This window comes from Jaculus jaculus, chromosome 13, assembly GCF_020740685.1.
Source record: "Jaculus jaculus isolate mJacJac1 chromosome 13, mJacJac1.mat.Y.cur, whole genome shotgun sequence".
NCBI classification, from domain to species: domain Eukaryota; kingdom Metazoa; phylum Chordata; class Mammalia; order Rodentia; family Dipodidae; genus Jaculus; species Jaculus jaculus.
Window position 1 is genome coordinate 27,968,399 of NC_059114.1, and position 15,260 is coordinate 27,983,658.

Genomic DNA, 15,260 nt, shown 5'->3' on the forward strand with positions numbered 1-15,260 from the left:
AGTACACATTTTTTTAAAAAATTATAATTTATTTTGAGAGAGAGAACAGGAGAGAATGGACACACCAGGGTCTTCAGCCCCTGTGTACAAACTCCAGATACATGTACAACCCTGTGCATCTGGCTTACATGGGTCCTGGGGAATTGAACATGGATCCTTTGGCTTTGCAGGCAAATGCCTTAACCACTAAGCCATCTTTCCAGTCCCACAGCACACGTTTTTTTTCAAGGTAGAGTCTTGCTAACCGGAATTCACTGTGTAGTCTCAGGGTGGCCTCGCATTCATAACAATCCTGTCTCCCAGGTGCTAGGATTAAAAGTGTATGTCACCACACCCAGATCCTAAATTTTTTTTAATTAAATTGTGGTAAATGTGTGGCTGGAGAGATGGTTCAGTGACTAAAGGCACTTGCGTTCAAAGCTTAATAGTCCAAACTTAATTCCCCATTACTCACAGAAAGCCAGATGTACAAAATGGCTTATGTGTCTGGAGTTTGTTTACAATGGTGGGAAGCCCTGGTGTTGCCCACATGTGCTCGCTTGCGCTCACGTGTTCTCTCTCTCTCTAATGATTGACTAAATAAATAAATAAAATATTTTAAAAATTGCTGAGCATTGTGGTACACACCTTTAATCCCAGTACTTGGGAGGCAGAAGTAGGAGGATCACTGAGTTTGAGGCCAGCCTGGAACTAGAGTTCCAGATTAGTGACCCTATCTTGAAAAAGACCAAACCAAACAAAAAGAGTACTTATATACATATGCACATATAAAATTGTGGTAAACATTTTTCTCTTGAGCATTTGTGAAATTATAGTAACCTTTCCTCACTTTTATCCTTTGCTGTTAGTTATTTATTTTATGGAGCAAAGCATCTCAGTGATCACTGATGTAGGCTATTTTTTAAAATTTTTTATTTATTTTTAGGTTTTTAGTTTTTCATGTGCATGTTTGCAGTAGTAGATGTGATGGGTGCATGGTACGTGCACATGATGTGTACAGATGCTCCATGCATGTGCAAAGGCCAGAGGAGAATCTTAGGTGTCCTTTTCCATCACTCATCCACCTGATTAAGGTTTTTAGTTTTATATTTATTTATTTACTTATTAGAGAGAATGGGTGTGCCAGGGCCTGTAGCCTCTGCAAACAAACTACAGACATGCAACATGATGTGTATCTGGCTTACATGGATTCTGGGAATTGAATCTGGGCCTCAACTACTAAGCCATCTCTCCAGCCCCCATCTGTTTTTCCTTGAGACAAAATCTTCCTGATTCCAGAGATTTAAAAATTTTGAGATCCCCAGCAATTATCCCATCTCTGCTCTCACATAGGACTTGGGTTACAAATGTGCAGATGTTCACATGGGTTCTGAGGAATTTAATGCTGTGGTCTCTGGTCCTCCAGCTTCCTCAGGAAGCACTTTTTTCATTGTTGTTCTTTTTATAAGATTTATACCTCAACTAGGTGATAAGTGAACCTTAAGATGCTTAATTCTGTTTTGTTTGTGAAGAATTTATTTTGATGCTTTCTTCACATAGGTATTTAATTGTCGCCTGGTGGATCTGGACCTGGCCTTGGGTTACTGCACTCTCATACCTCAAAAAGATGTGTTTGAAAACCTCTGGAAGCTCATAGATAAAGCCTGGCAAAATTACGACAAAATTTTGGTATGCCATAAGCAAGCATGCCCTCTGTTGTTGAAAGATTTGGGGACACAAGTTGACTTTTCTAGCAAAAATATAGAACTGTGTTGTATGTTTCCGACTCACTTTAGCTTGCCTACTGACACACTGGTGGAAAGCATTGCTTGACTCAAAGAATTAAGATAGTTTGTATTTCTTAAACGTCCATCAATTTTCAACTGTTTTATCTAAAAGCTATTAGAACAAAACTAATACTATTTATCATACAATTTAATCCTGTTTTAATTTTTTTTAGGCACTATCTTTAGTGGGTTCTCAGCTGGCAGCTCTCTATCGGGAAACTGAAATAGGGCTTCAGTTCCATGAACTCAGTATAGATGCCCAGTGGGGTATTCGTCTTGGTAAACTTGGAGTGAGTATTCATATTGCTTTGATGTTTAATCTGTGCTGATAACTACCCACTTGGAGAATGTAAGACAATATCTTATTGCCCTTTACTTTTGTGAGATAATATTTATGTACTAATGCCTTAAATTTTAGTTATATTAAGCACACAAAGAAATGATTATCTTTTGCTTTATGCCCCCATACAAACACAACCTTTTTGTTTGTTTGTTTTTCTTTTTATTTATTTATTAGAAAGAGACAGATAGAGAGAATTGGCATGCCAGGGCCTTCAGCCACTGCAAATGAACCACCTTGTGTATCTGGCTTACATGGGAAAGAACTAATCTTTATGTTTATGTAAAACATTTTATTTGAAAACAGATTTATCAGGGAGATAAGCAGTATAAAAATGCTATCTATTTTGAAACCTAATTCCTATGCAGTGATGAGGCTAATGTTCTACTGATAGTAACAGCCAAACTGATGAAGAGGGGGGGGGGTTATGGCAGCAAAGAGGGAGTTTTGGACTCACAGCCAGATACCTCAATGGTACAATGGTTGAGTTCGAGAGCATGATCACAATGAAAGTTGGGAAAGCTTTAGAAAAATGTTTCTTTATTAAAAAATTAAGTACAGCTGGGCGTGGTGGTACATGCCTTTAATCCCAGCACTCGGGAGGCAGAGGTAGGAGGATCATCATGAGTTCAAGGCCACCTGGAGACTACATAGTGAATTCCAGGTCAGCCTGGGCTACAGCAAGACCCTACCTCAAAAAAAAAAAAAAAACAAAAAAAACCAAAACTTAAGTACCTAGGTGTGGTTGTACATGCCTTTAATCCCAGCACTCTGGGAGACAGAAGTAGTAGCATCACCTTGAGCTCAAGGCCACCCTGAGACTGTGTAGTGAATTCCAGATCAGCCTGGGCTAGAGTGAGACTCTACTTTGAAAAAAATTAATTAAGCTAAGTACCATGGCCCATGCCTATATTCCCAGCACCCAGGAAGCTGAGGTAGGAAGATCACCATGATTTGGTCTGGACTAGAGTGATACTGTTCCTCAAAAAGAAAAAGAAAAAAAATCACTAGAGAGATGGCTCAGTTGTTAATGTCGTCTTCTTCTTCTTTTTTTTTTTGGTAATATTTTTTAAACTTACTTATTTAATTGAAAGAGAGAGACAGAGAGATTGGGTACACCAGGACCTTCAGCCACTACAAATGAACTCCATATATATGTGTCACTTTATGCATCTGGCTTATGTGGGTCCTGGAGGAATCAAACCTGGATCTTTTGGTTTTACAGGCAAGTGCCTAACCACTAAGCTGTTTCTCTAACCCAGCAGCCAAGTACTTTTAACAACTGAGGGCTGAGGGCTGAGGGCTGGAGAGACAGCTTAGTGGGTAAGGCACTTGCCTGCAAAGCCTAAGGACCCATGTTCAACTCTCCAGAACCCAGGTAAGCCGGATGCACAAAGGTAAGGCAAGCACAAAGTCGTACATGCCCAATAGGTGGTGCAAGTATTTGCTGGGCACACGCCTTTAATCCCAGCACTGAGGAGGCAGAGGTAGGAGGATCGCCGTGAGTTCAAGGCCACCCAGAGACCCCATAGTGAATTCCAGGTCAGCCTGGGCTAAAGTGAAACCCTATCTCAAAAAAAAAAAAAAAAAAAAAAAGAAAGAAATAAAAATAAAAAGTACTTGATTAAAAAGTCTGCTTGCTCAGGTTCAATTCCACAGTACCCAGGTAAAGCCAGGCACATGAAGTGGTACGTTCCTCTGGAGTTTATAATGGCAAGAGGCCCTTGTGTACTCGTTCTCTCTCTCTCTCACTCTTGCAAATAAATACAATAAAATAAGCTGGGTATGGTGGCACACTCCTTTAATCCCAGCACTTGGGAGGCAGAGATAGGAGGATCACTGTGAATTCAAGGCTACCCTGAGACTATAGTGAATTCCAGGTCAGCCTGGGCTAGAGTGAAACCCTATCTCGAAAAACCAAAAAATAAAAATAAAATAAAATTTTAAAACCACTATAAAATGGGGCTGGAGAGATGGCTTAACAGTTAAGGCACTTACCTACAAAGCCAAAGGACCCAGGTTTGATTCCCCAGTACCCACATAAGCCAGATACACAAGGTGGCACATGTATCTGGAGTTTGCAGTGGCTAGAAACCCTGGCATGCCCATTCTTTCTCTCTCTATTTCTTTCTAATAAATGAAATATTTAAAAAAAAAACCAAACACTTTGAATCAGGTGTGGTTGCTCAAGTCTTTAATCCCAACACTTGGGAGGCTGAGGTAGGAAGATTGCCCACCATGAGTTCAAGGCCAGCCTGAGACTACATAGTGAATTCCAGGTCCACCTGGGCTAGAGTGAGATCGTACCTCAAAAAAAAAAAAAAAAAGATATAAAATTAAAAAAAGCATACCAAAAATGGGGCTGGAGAGATGGCTCAGTGGTTAAAGGTGCTTGTAAAGCCTGATGTCCTGTGTTTGGCTCCCCAGTACTCACATAAAGCCAGATACACAAAGCAGTGCATACTTCTGGAGTTCACTTGAAGTGTCAAGAGGCCCTGGCTCACCCATTCTCTCTCCTCTGTGTGTGTGTGTGTGTGTGTGTGTGTGTGTGTGTGTGTCCGTCCTCTTTCACACACAAATAAATGTGTTATTTTTTTAAATTATTATTTATTTATTTGAGAGAGAGAGAGAGAGAATGGGCACACCAGGACCTCCAGCCCCTGCAAACGAACTACAGGCACATGTGCCCCCTTGTGCATCTGGTTTACGTGAGCCCTTGGGAATCAAACCAAGGTCTTTTGGCTTTGTAGGCAAACGCCTTAACCACTAAGCCATCTATCTCTCCAGCCCAAGTAAATAAGTGTTTTTTAAAAATAAAAATACCAAAAAGGGCCTGGAGAGATGGCTTAGTGGTTAAGCGCTTGCCTGTGAAGCCTAAGGACCCTGGTTTGAAGCTCAATTCCCCAAGACCCACGTTAGCCAGATGCACAAGGGGGCGCACGCATCTGGAGTTCATTTGCAGTGGCTTGAGGCTCTGGCACGCCCATTCTGTCTCTCTCTCTGCCTCTTTCTCTCTCTGTCTGTCGCTCTCAAATAAATAAAAATAAACAGGGCTGGAGAGATGGCTTAGCGGTTAAGCGCTTGCCTGTGAAGCCTAAGGACCCCGGTTCGAGGCTCGGTTCCCCAGGTCCCGCTTTAGCCAGATGCACAAGGGGGCGCACGCGTCTGGAGTTTGTTTGCAGAGGCTGGAGGCCCTGGCGCGCCCATTCTCTCTCTCTCTCCCTCTCTATCTGTCTTTCTCTCTGTGTCTGTGGCTCTCAAATAAATAAATAAATTAATTAATTAAAAAAAATAAAAATAAGCAAAAAAAAAGTTAGAGAAAATGTCCTAATTCTGCCTTTATTCTTATGTTTCAGTTCAGACATTTTTATTCCTTTTCATCTTTTTATTTCTAGATTTCTTTTCAGCCTGCTTTCAGACAAAATTTTCTCACCAAGAAAGAGCTCATTAAAGCCCTTGTGAAGAACATAGATATGGACACAAGCCTCATTCTGGAATATTGCAGGTAGATTTGAAACTTTAATAGTGTTTTTGCTATTAGCCTAACCAACTGGCCATCTTTACAGTAAGAACACAGTAGTCAAGATGATTATTTCCTGTGGACCATAGACTTTGCTCATGGCCAAACTAAACAATATTTAGCCAGAAGGAATTCTCTTGTAATATCATCTGTTTAATGTGTTTGTATCGTGATTGTAATCCCCTGAGGCCCTTAACTAAAAATGCAGAATTTGGTCTGGAGAGATAGATAGCTTTAGTGGTTAAGGCTCTTGCCAACAAAGCCAAAGGACTCAGGTTCAATTCCTTAGTACCCATGTAAAACCAGATGCACAAAGTGGTATATGCCTTTGGAGTTCGTTTGCAGTGGCTAGAGGTCCTAGTGTGCCCATTCTCTCTCTATCTGCCTCTTTCTCTCTTAAATAAATAAGATATTTAAAAAAAATACAAAATTCCTAATTCAAGCTGGGTATTATGGCTCATGTCTGTATTACCAATATTCAAGAGGCTGAGATGGAAGGATGACAAGTTCAAGGCCATACTAGACTACATAGTAAGACCCTGTCCTGAAAATAATAAAAATACAAATTTCTGGGACTTTCTCAGTTTTGATTCAATAGATCATCACTGAGAGGCCTAGAAATTTCCAGTTTTATAGGAGCTCCAGATAATTCCTATGAGTTTGGGGTACAGTAATATTTAAACCTTGGTGATATTTTTGCTGTTCGCTGTACTGTTATGTCTCTTTATCTTTGGGAAACATTCTGAAGCCCTCAGGAGATTCATGAAACTGGATAGTACCAGTTTATGTGTGAGACAGCTACCAAGTGATTAACCAACCTTTTGTGTATTCAGCATGGATATAATGGATGACGTCAAGGATCCTGTGTTGGGCAAATCAACAACGGCATGAAATTTCATCACATACTCAGAATAGCATGCAATTGAAAACTGAGAATATAGCTCAGTTGATAAAATGCTTTCCAAGCATGCTTGAAGCCCTGGGTTCAATTGCCAGTGTCACATAAACCAGACCTTATGAGACACGCCTATAATCCTAGTACTAGGAAGGTAAAGGTAGGAGGATCAAAAAGTTCAAGATTATCATTGGCTACATTTCAAGTTCAAGACTAGTCTGGGCTATATGAAATCTTATCTCCATCAAAGAGGAAGAGATTTGTTTATTTTAAGAATTCTTTTGGGGAGCCAGGCGTGGTGGTGCACACCTTTAATCCCAGCACTCGGGAGGCAGAAGTAGGAGGATCGCCTTGAGTTCAAGGCCACCCTGAGACTACACAGTGAATTCCAGATCAGCCTGGGCCAGAGTGAGACCCTACCTTGAAAAACTAAAAAAATAAAAATAAAAGTGAAGTTTAAAGAATTCTTTCAGGGCTCGTGAGAGGCTAATTGGTTAGCGTGTTTGACTGCAAAGCTGAAGGACCTCAGTTCAATTCCCTAGGACCCACATAAGCCCGATGCACAAGATGGCACATCTGGAGTTCATTTGCAGTGGCTGGAGGCCCTGGTATGCCCATTCTTTTCCTCTCTCTCTCCCTCTCTCCCTCTCTCTTTCTCTCTGCTTCCTTTTCTATCACTCCCTCAAATAAAAAGACCATGGGTAACCAAAACTTTGGAAAGTAATATCACTGGCAAGTTGGAGGATAATAACACATCAAATCATATTAATTTAAGAAGCAAAGTAATCTTAAAAATTAATTAAATCTGTGATCTAAGGAAAATTCCAAGTTTTCTGCTAAAAATAATTTATAAGTTAATTTATAAAAACCAAGACAAAATGGCTAGGGAGATGGCTCAGTTGCTAAGAGTGCTTACCACTTAAGCATGAGGCCCTCTCAGGCTGGAGACTGCCAAATTTGATTTCCCACAGCCCACATAAGAAGCTGGGTACACCCACACACATCTGTACCCCAATGAGGTGACGTGGAGGAGAAAGGTGATAGAGACTGGAGAATTGCTGGGGCTCCGACAGTTCCAGGTTGAGGGAGAGACCCTGTCTCAAGGAAATACATATGCGAATGAGTGATAAAAAGACACCTGAACTTGGCTTAGCAGTTAAGGTGTTTGTCTGCAAAGCCAAAGGACCCTGGTTCAATTTCCCAGGACCCACATAAGCCAAATGCGCAAGGTGGCACATGCATCTGGAGTTCATTTGCAGTGGCTGGAAGCCCTGGCTCGCTCACTCTCGCTCTCTCTCTGCCTCTTTCCCTCTCTCTCTCTCTCTCTCTCAAATAATAAATAGATAAATTATTTTAAAAAATGACACCTGAAGCCGGGCGTGGTGGCGCACGCCTTTAATCCCAGCACTCGGGAGGCAGAGGTAGGAGGATTGCCATGAGTTCGAGGCCACCCTGAGACTCCATAGTGAATTCCAGGTCAGCCTGGGCTACAGTGAGACCCTACCTCGAAAAACCAAAAAAAAAAAAAAAAAAATGACACCTGAACTCATCTGGACTCTGCATGCAGTCACATGGGGTGTGCACATCTGTACACACGTGCATATACCACATACACTCCAAAAATACAGGCAAAATAAGATTCAGCTTACAGTAATGCATGGAAGTAAGTGATCTGTAATTTGTTTCTATCTTAGAAATACTGGGCCTCATTTGCTCTAGCATTTAAATGGTTGCAAAGTACTTTCACACATGTCAACCATTTAATTTTTGTCATTTGTACTTTATAATATTGCCAGTTGATCTATGAGAAATCAAACCCAGGGCTGGGGATATTGTGATAGGATCCTTGTCTAGTATGCACAAAGCCCTGGATTTCATACCCAAAACCACAGAGAGAGAGAGTGGGTCAGAAAATTAGAGAGCAAGACAAGGGAGCAAGAGAGAAACAGAAAGAGGGTGAGAGACTATGAATATATTATGTGATATGGTCTGTTTGGAGTGCACCAAATCCAGATGGACTTCATTTACCCTTCTTTATTAATTTGAACTACTGGTAGACTTATGTCATTTCATGTTAACTAATCTCTTTTCCAAAATTTATTTATTTTTTCAATTATGTATTTTTATTTGAGAGTGAGAGAGAATGGGTGTGCCAGCACCTCTAGCCACTGCAAGTGAACTCCAGAAGCATGTGCCACTCTGTGTATCTGGCTTACGTGGGACTGGAGAATTGAACCTGGGTCCTTGGGCTTCGTGGGCAAATGCCTTAACTGCTAAGCCATCTCTCCAGCCTGGTTTACTGAAATTTGAATAGCTGTGATAATGTTAGGTTCATCTCACAGTCATTTGCTTCTGAGTCCTTAATGGTGTGTATTGCTTGTGACACTTTTGCTGCAGGCATGCAGTCTATCCGAATAGTCAGATGACTTTGTTTCTTGTTTGGAGGTAGGATTTCACTCTAGTCTAGGCTGGCCTGTAACTCACTGTGTAGCCCAACATGGCCTTGAATTTGCAATGATCTTCCTGCCTAGGCCTCTTAAGAATAGGTATTATAGGTTTGAATCAGCACACCCACTATGATTTTTAGAGTATCAGAGGATTTTAAAATGATGGTACTTAAGCTGGGTGTGGTAGTGTATGCCTTTATCCCAGCATTCAGGAGGCAAAGGTAGGTGGGTCGCTGAGTTCGAGGCCCTACCTTGAGAAAACAAAAAAGAAAAAAAAAATGATGGTACTTAAGGCTTTTCTTAATATTTTAGTTGTTGTGTACAGCAAATTAAACTTTCACTGTCTAAGATGGCATTTCAGTTGTCATTTTGTTTATCTTAGACAGGTTCCCAGTTTTTCTAATTAAAAACTATTTTGTTGTTGTTTTTTACTTTTGGGTGAGACAAGGTCTTATATAGCCCAGGCTGGTCTTGAATGCACTATATATAGCTGGGAATGACCTTGAACTCTTGATCCTCCTACCTCCCAAGTTCCCAAGCGCTAGAATTGCAGGCATGTGCTTACCATACTCAGCTTTTTTCTTTTTTTAAGTTTGTTTTTGGTTTTTCGAGGTAAGGTCTCACTGTAGCCCAGGCTGACCTGGAATTCACTATGTAGTCTCCGGGTGGCCTTGAACTCACAGATCCTCCTATCTGTGCCTCCTGAGTGACCACACCCGGCTTTAGCTTTTTTTTTTAAAGACAGTTTTACTTTGTTGCTTTGGTGTCTTTGAACTTGATATGTAGCCCAAGCTGGCCTTGAATTCATCTTCCTGCCTCCACCTTCCATGAACATCTGAATTATTTAAAATGCAGTAATTAATCTGGGCATTGTGGTGCACACCTATAATTCCAGTATTCAGGAGGCTGAGGCAGGAGTCGAACCTGGACTATACATGAGGACTCTGTCTCAAGAAGACTGGCAGCAGGGCTGGAGAGATGGCTTAGTGGTTAAGCGCTTGCCTGTGAAGCCTAAGGACCCCGGTTGGAGGCTCGGTTCCCCAGGTCCCACGTTAGCCAGATGTACAAGGGGGCACACGCGTCTGGAGTTCGTTTGCAGTGGCTGGGAGCCCTGGCGCGCCCATTCTCTCTCTCTCCCTCTATCGGTCTTTCTCTCTGTGTCTGTTGCTCTCAAATAAATAAATAAATAAATAAATAAATATATAAAAGATTTAAAAAAAAAAAGAAGACTGGCAGCAGTCACTTTGATGATACATAGTTATCTGATTATAAGGCTGGCGGTTATAACTTTTTTCAGTGGTCTTTCAGAACCCTTGCATAGAAATGCATTCATGTCCCAGTTAAGGTGGCACACACCTTTAATCCTGGCACTCTCGGGAGGCAGAGGTAGGAGGATCGCTCTGAGTCCAAGGCCACCCTGAAAATGTATAGTGAATTTCAGGTCAGCCTGGGCTAGAGTGAGACCTTACCTCAAAAAGCCCAAAAAATAAATAAATAATAAGATAAAATAATAATAATAAAAGAAAATAAAAGTAAGAAAGAAATATAGAAATGCATACACGTGTGTAATTGGATGCTTCTTTGTAGCACATTTCAGTTGGACTGTAATGCAGCTCTTCAGCTATTCATTGAAACACTGCTTCACAACACTAATAACCAAAGCCAGGGAGATCTGCCACTGATGTCTTCAAAGCAGCAGCATTCCAAACTCCTGGATAAAGCCATTGAGATGGTTCCTTTACTGACAAGCACAAAAGATTTGGTCATCAGTCTCAGTGGTATACTTTATAAGGTAGGTGAATAGGGAAATAAACATATGTAGAAACATCCCCTCCTACCCTCAGTAATTAGTTATGTGAGTATACAGTGGCCTTCTTTAGAGTATTTTATTAGGTATATAGCCACAAGTTCTTGTTTCTTATTTCCATTTGCTTGAAATATCTTTTTCAGTGCTTTTACCCTAAGGTATTTATTCTTAATGGTAAGGTGAGTTTCTTGTAGACAGCCAATGGGTGGTTCTCATTTTCTGATCCAAACTTCTAACCTGTGTCTTTTGATTGGGGAGTTGAGTTCATTAACATACAGAGTTGTAACTGTGAGGTTTGAGTTAACCCTTGTCAAGTTGAAGGCTTTGTGGAGTTGTGTGTGTGTGTTTTTTTGCAAGGTAGGGTCTCACTCTAGCCCAGGCTGACCTGAATTCACTATGTAGTCTTAAGGTGGCCTCAAACTCATGGCGATCCTCCTACCTCTGCCTCCCAAGTGCTGGGATTAAAGGTGTGCACCACCATGCTTAGCTCTATTTTCATTGTGGGTTTTGTTTGTTTGTTTGTTTGTTTTTGTTTTTGTTTTTGTTTTTGTTTTTCGGGGTAGGTTATTGCTCTAGCCCAGGCTGATCTGGAATTCACTATGTCATGTCAGGGTGGCCTCACACTCATGGCAGTCCTCCTACCTCAAGCCTCCCAAATGCTAGAATTAAAGGCATGTGTCATCATGCCTGGCTCATTTTCATTCCTTGATTTGACTTTCTTATTGTCTCTTGGAATTCATTCCTGCATTTTCATGTCCTCATTGAGTTTATTCCACTAACCATTGAGTGCAACTGTTTTTTTTTTTCTCCTAACAAGTGCAACTTTTTGTTTATTCTTATCCAGTTCATGGATCTATTGAGTTTTTATTTATTAGTTTGTTTATTTGACAGAGAAAGAAGGAGGGGGAGAGAGAGAGAGAGAGAGAGAGAATGAATGTGCCGGGGCCTCTAGCCACTGCAAACGAACTCCGGACACATGTGCCTTGTTGTGTATCTGGTTAACATGGGTCCTGGGGAATTGAACCTGGGTCCTTTGGCTTTGCAGGCAAATGCCTTAACTGCTAAACTATCACTCCAGCCCTGCTGAGTTTTATGATTCTCTTTAATTTTATTATGCCCTTTATTGAATACTTTTTGTTGGTTCTTTTCCATTTCATTCAGCTGTCTATTGAGTTCATTTGTTGATTTTCTTTCATTTCATTCAGCCATCCTTTGAGTTATTTTTATTGATTCTTTTTCAGTTCATCCAGCTGTTTGTGGACTCTATTAGTTTGTGTAATATGCTTATCGTAATTTCATTTTGGAATTTTATGTCTCAAGTTTCCCTTAACTTTTATTTTTTGTTTGTTTGGTTTTTGGTTTTTTGAGGTAGGGTCTTACTCCAGCCCAAGTTGACCTGGAATGCACTGTGTAGTTTCAGGATGGCCTCAAATTCACCGCAGTCCTCCTACCTCTGCCTCCTAAGTGTTGGGATTAAAGGTGTGCACTACCACGCCCAGCTCCTCCAAGTTTTTATTGGAGGCTTCCACTGTGGGGATCTTTTAGCTTGGTGTCTTGCATTATTTGTTTTGTTTTGGAGTTTGCCCAAGGCAGTTCTCTTGTTTGCTAAGACTGTAGCTATAGTAGATCTTATAGAGCCTTTGTTGAGTAGGCTGGTCAGTAGGCTTTGATCATGGTGTGTGTGGGATGGCAGCCTATCCCCAGGTTCGGGCTGGGTGCTGTTGAGTCTTAGCACGGTTCTCCGTGTGTGTGTGCCTCCCAGTGGGCCTGGGTAAGACCCTGGGAGGCCTGGCCTGCTCGTTGTCCAAGCTGGGCCTGTTTTCATATTGCTACTCATTGCTTGAACTCCCAGATTTTCCTGCAGTCTATGGTGGATGGTCAAGTGTTGGCAGCAGGAAGGGAGAGAGATACACTAGTGAGGCTCGTCCTTAATCCCAGCAGGTGGAGGGCTGGGCACTCACTTAGGGGAATAAGCTTGATTGCCTAGTGATACTCACTTCCAAGGACACTGGGCTGCGATCCACTCTGAGATCCCTCCTGGGGCCTCAAATTGGAATTTATTCAGTTCCAAAGTAGTTCAATGGGAGAATGAAGGTAGATGGTAGGAGAAATAAGATTATAAAACTTCAAGATGGGGCTGGAGAGATGGCTCAGCGGTTAAGCGCTTGCCTGTGAAGCCTAAAGACGCCAGTTCGAGGCTCAATTCCCCAGGACCCACATTAGCCAGATGCTCCAGGGTGCGTATGCGTTTGCAGTTCGTTTGCAGTGGCTGAAGGCCCTGGCATGCCCATTCTTTCTCTCTTTCTTTGCCTTTTTCTCTCTCTGTCGCTCTCAAATAAATAAAAATAAATGAAAAAAAATAAAAAAAAATCTTCAAGATGTATTTCAGTTTTACATTTTGCATGTAATTCAACCAAAAATTATAGATTTGCTCAAAGTTTCCCATTTTACTAACCATGTGATTTTTTTTTTAATTTGGTATTTATAAAATAGAAAATATTAGTGCATGGACAGAAACAAAAACAAACTTCCTTTCATTTTGGAGATATATATAGGTATTGCTCAGTGAATTTTCATATTACTTTATAGTTACAGCTAAAACAGGGTCCTTTGAGAAGTTCTTACATGAAGACCTACGTTGTAGTTAAGTCATTTCCAAGGACAGGTCAATTTCTTTCTATTCTAATTTTTCCATTGTTAATAGGAGAAAAAAATAGAACATCAATTTCAAACACAAGATATACAATTTTGACATTTTTATGTATTAAGCACCCTAAAATCATGTCTTGCCGGGTGTGGTGGCACACGACTTTAATCCCAGCACTCGGGAGCCAGAAGTAGGAGGATTTCTGTGAGCTCGAGGCCACCCTGAAACTACATAGTGAATTCCAGGTCAGCCTGGTCTAGAGTGAGACCTTGCCTGGAAAAACAAACAAAAAAATCATGTCTTTATTAAAATAGTATTGTTTTATGTAAGTTTTTAAAGTACATTTCAAGGACCTGGGGAGATGGCTTAGCAGTTGCAGGCACTTGTCTGTAAAGCTTGAGAGCCTATGTTCAATTCTCCACCCACCCACATAAGCCAAATACAAAAGTGGTGCAAGTGTCTTGTGCTGACATACATACACAAGTGCAAATGAATAACATTTTAAAATAAAGTACATTTAAAGATATTTTTTAACTTGGATATTTATCCTAACAGGTAATTTTAGAGGCAAGAAAAGTTTGTACAAGGATAATCTAGGTTGTAGCACACTGAAATATTATATGTCATCTCTACCAATGACCATTTTTGAATAAAAGCGTTTATGAGGATGGTACTGTATTTCTAATTTTCTAACATGTTTTTGTTTTTATACAGTTGGACCCCTATGATTATGAAATGATTGAAGTTGTCCTGAAGGTTATAGAAAGAGCTGATGAAAAGATAACCAATGTTAATATTAATCAGGTATAATTTAAAGATCATCTTTATGCTTTTGTTTGGGTCATAAATAACATTACTCATTATCTTTCTGGGTTGTCCTTTGAGCTTTCTTTAAACTCTATACATTATTCTAGGTATTTCATTTATTTTTGAGACAGGATCTCATGTAGCCCACATTGGCTTTGAACTCACTATGTACCCAAGGATGACCTTGTACCCCTGATTTTCCTGCCTCTACCTCCCAAGCATTGGATTACAGGCATGTGCCACATTATTCTGCTGATGTTTTCCTTTGAAAAGGAGTCTTCTCCACCCCCCCCCCCCAAAAAAAGTCTAACAGTAATTTTTTTGTTGTTGTTTTTTTGAGATAAGTTCTCATTCTAGCCCAGGATGGCCTGGAATTCACTATGTAGACTCAGGGTGGCCTTGAACTCACAGCAATTCTCCTACCATGCCTGACTCAATAAAAAGATTTTTCATCAACAAAATTAAAAAAAGGATTTCCAGCCAGGTGTGGTAGTGCACACCTTTAATCCCAACACTTGGTAGGCAGAGGTAGGATCACCGTGAGTTCAAGGCCACCCTGAGGCTACATAGTTCATTCCAGATCAGCCTGGATAGAGCAAGACCCTACCTTGAATAACCGAAATAAAAAAAAAAATTTTTTTTTAAAGATTTCAGTGGGCTGGAGAGATGGCTTAATGGTTAAGGCCCTTGCCTGCAAAGCATAAGGACCCATATTTGGCTCTCCAGATCCCACGAAGGCAGGTGTGCAAGGTCGTTCATGCACATAAGAGGGCACATGCATCTGGAGTTCAGTTGCAGTGTCTGGGTGCCCTGGTGTGCCAATTCTCTCTCTCATAAAAAAAGTAATAATAAATAAATAATAATAAATAAATAATAAAAAGATTTCCATACTATCCATTCCTTTCTAAGCCTAGGGTTATGCTATCAACTTGGGCAATATAGCAAGATCCCACCTTAAAAATAAGTTCACTGGGGCTTGAAGATGGCTCAGCAGTTAAAGGCACTAGTTTACAAAGTCTGATGGCCTAAGT

The 15,260-nt window shown here is 40.7% G+C and overlaps 1 protein-coding gene across 2 annotated transcripts in view; it reads left to right on the forward strand.

Annotated features, from left to right (window-relative positions):
- The window catches only part of Kntc1 (kinetochore associated 1), a 143,601-nt gene that overhangs the window by 96,681 nt on the left and 31,660 nt on the right, over nucleotides 1–15,260 (forward strand). For both annotated transcript variants that reach the window (XM_045132346.1, XM_045132344.1), the window contains 5 exons: nucleotides 1,540–1,668; nucleotides 1,940–2,056; nucleotides 5,502–5,611; nucleotides 10,556–10,760; nucleotides 14,137–14,226. In XM_045132346.1, the coding sequence (XP_044988281.1) occupies nucleotides 1,540–1,668; nucleotides 1,940–2,056; nucleotides 5,502–5,611; nucleotides 10,556–10,760; nucleotides 14,137–14,226 (651 nt within the window). The remainder of the gene's footprint in view (nucleotides 1–1,539; nucleotides 1,669–1,939; nucleotides 2,057–5,501; nucleotides 5,612–10,555; nucleotides 10,761–14,136; nucleotides 14,227–15,260) is intronic.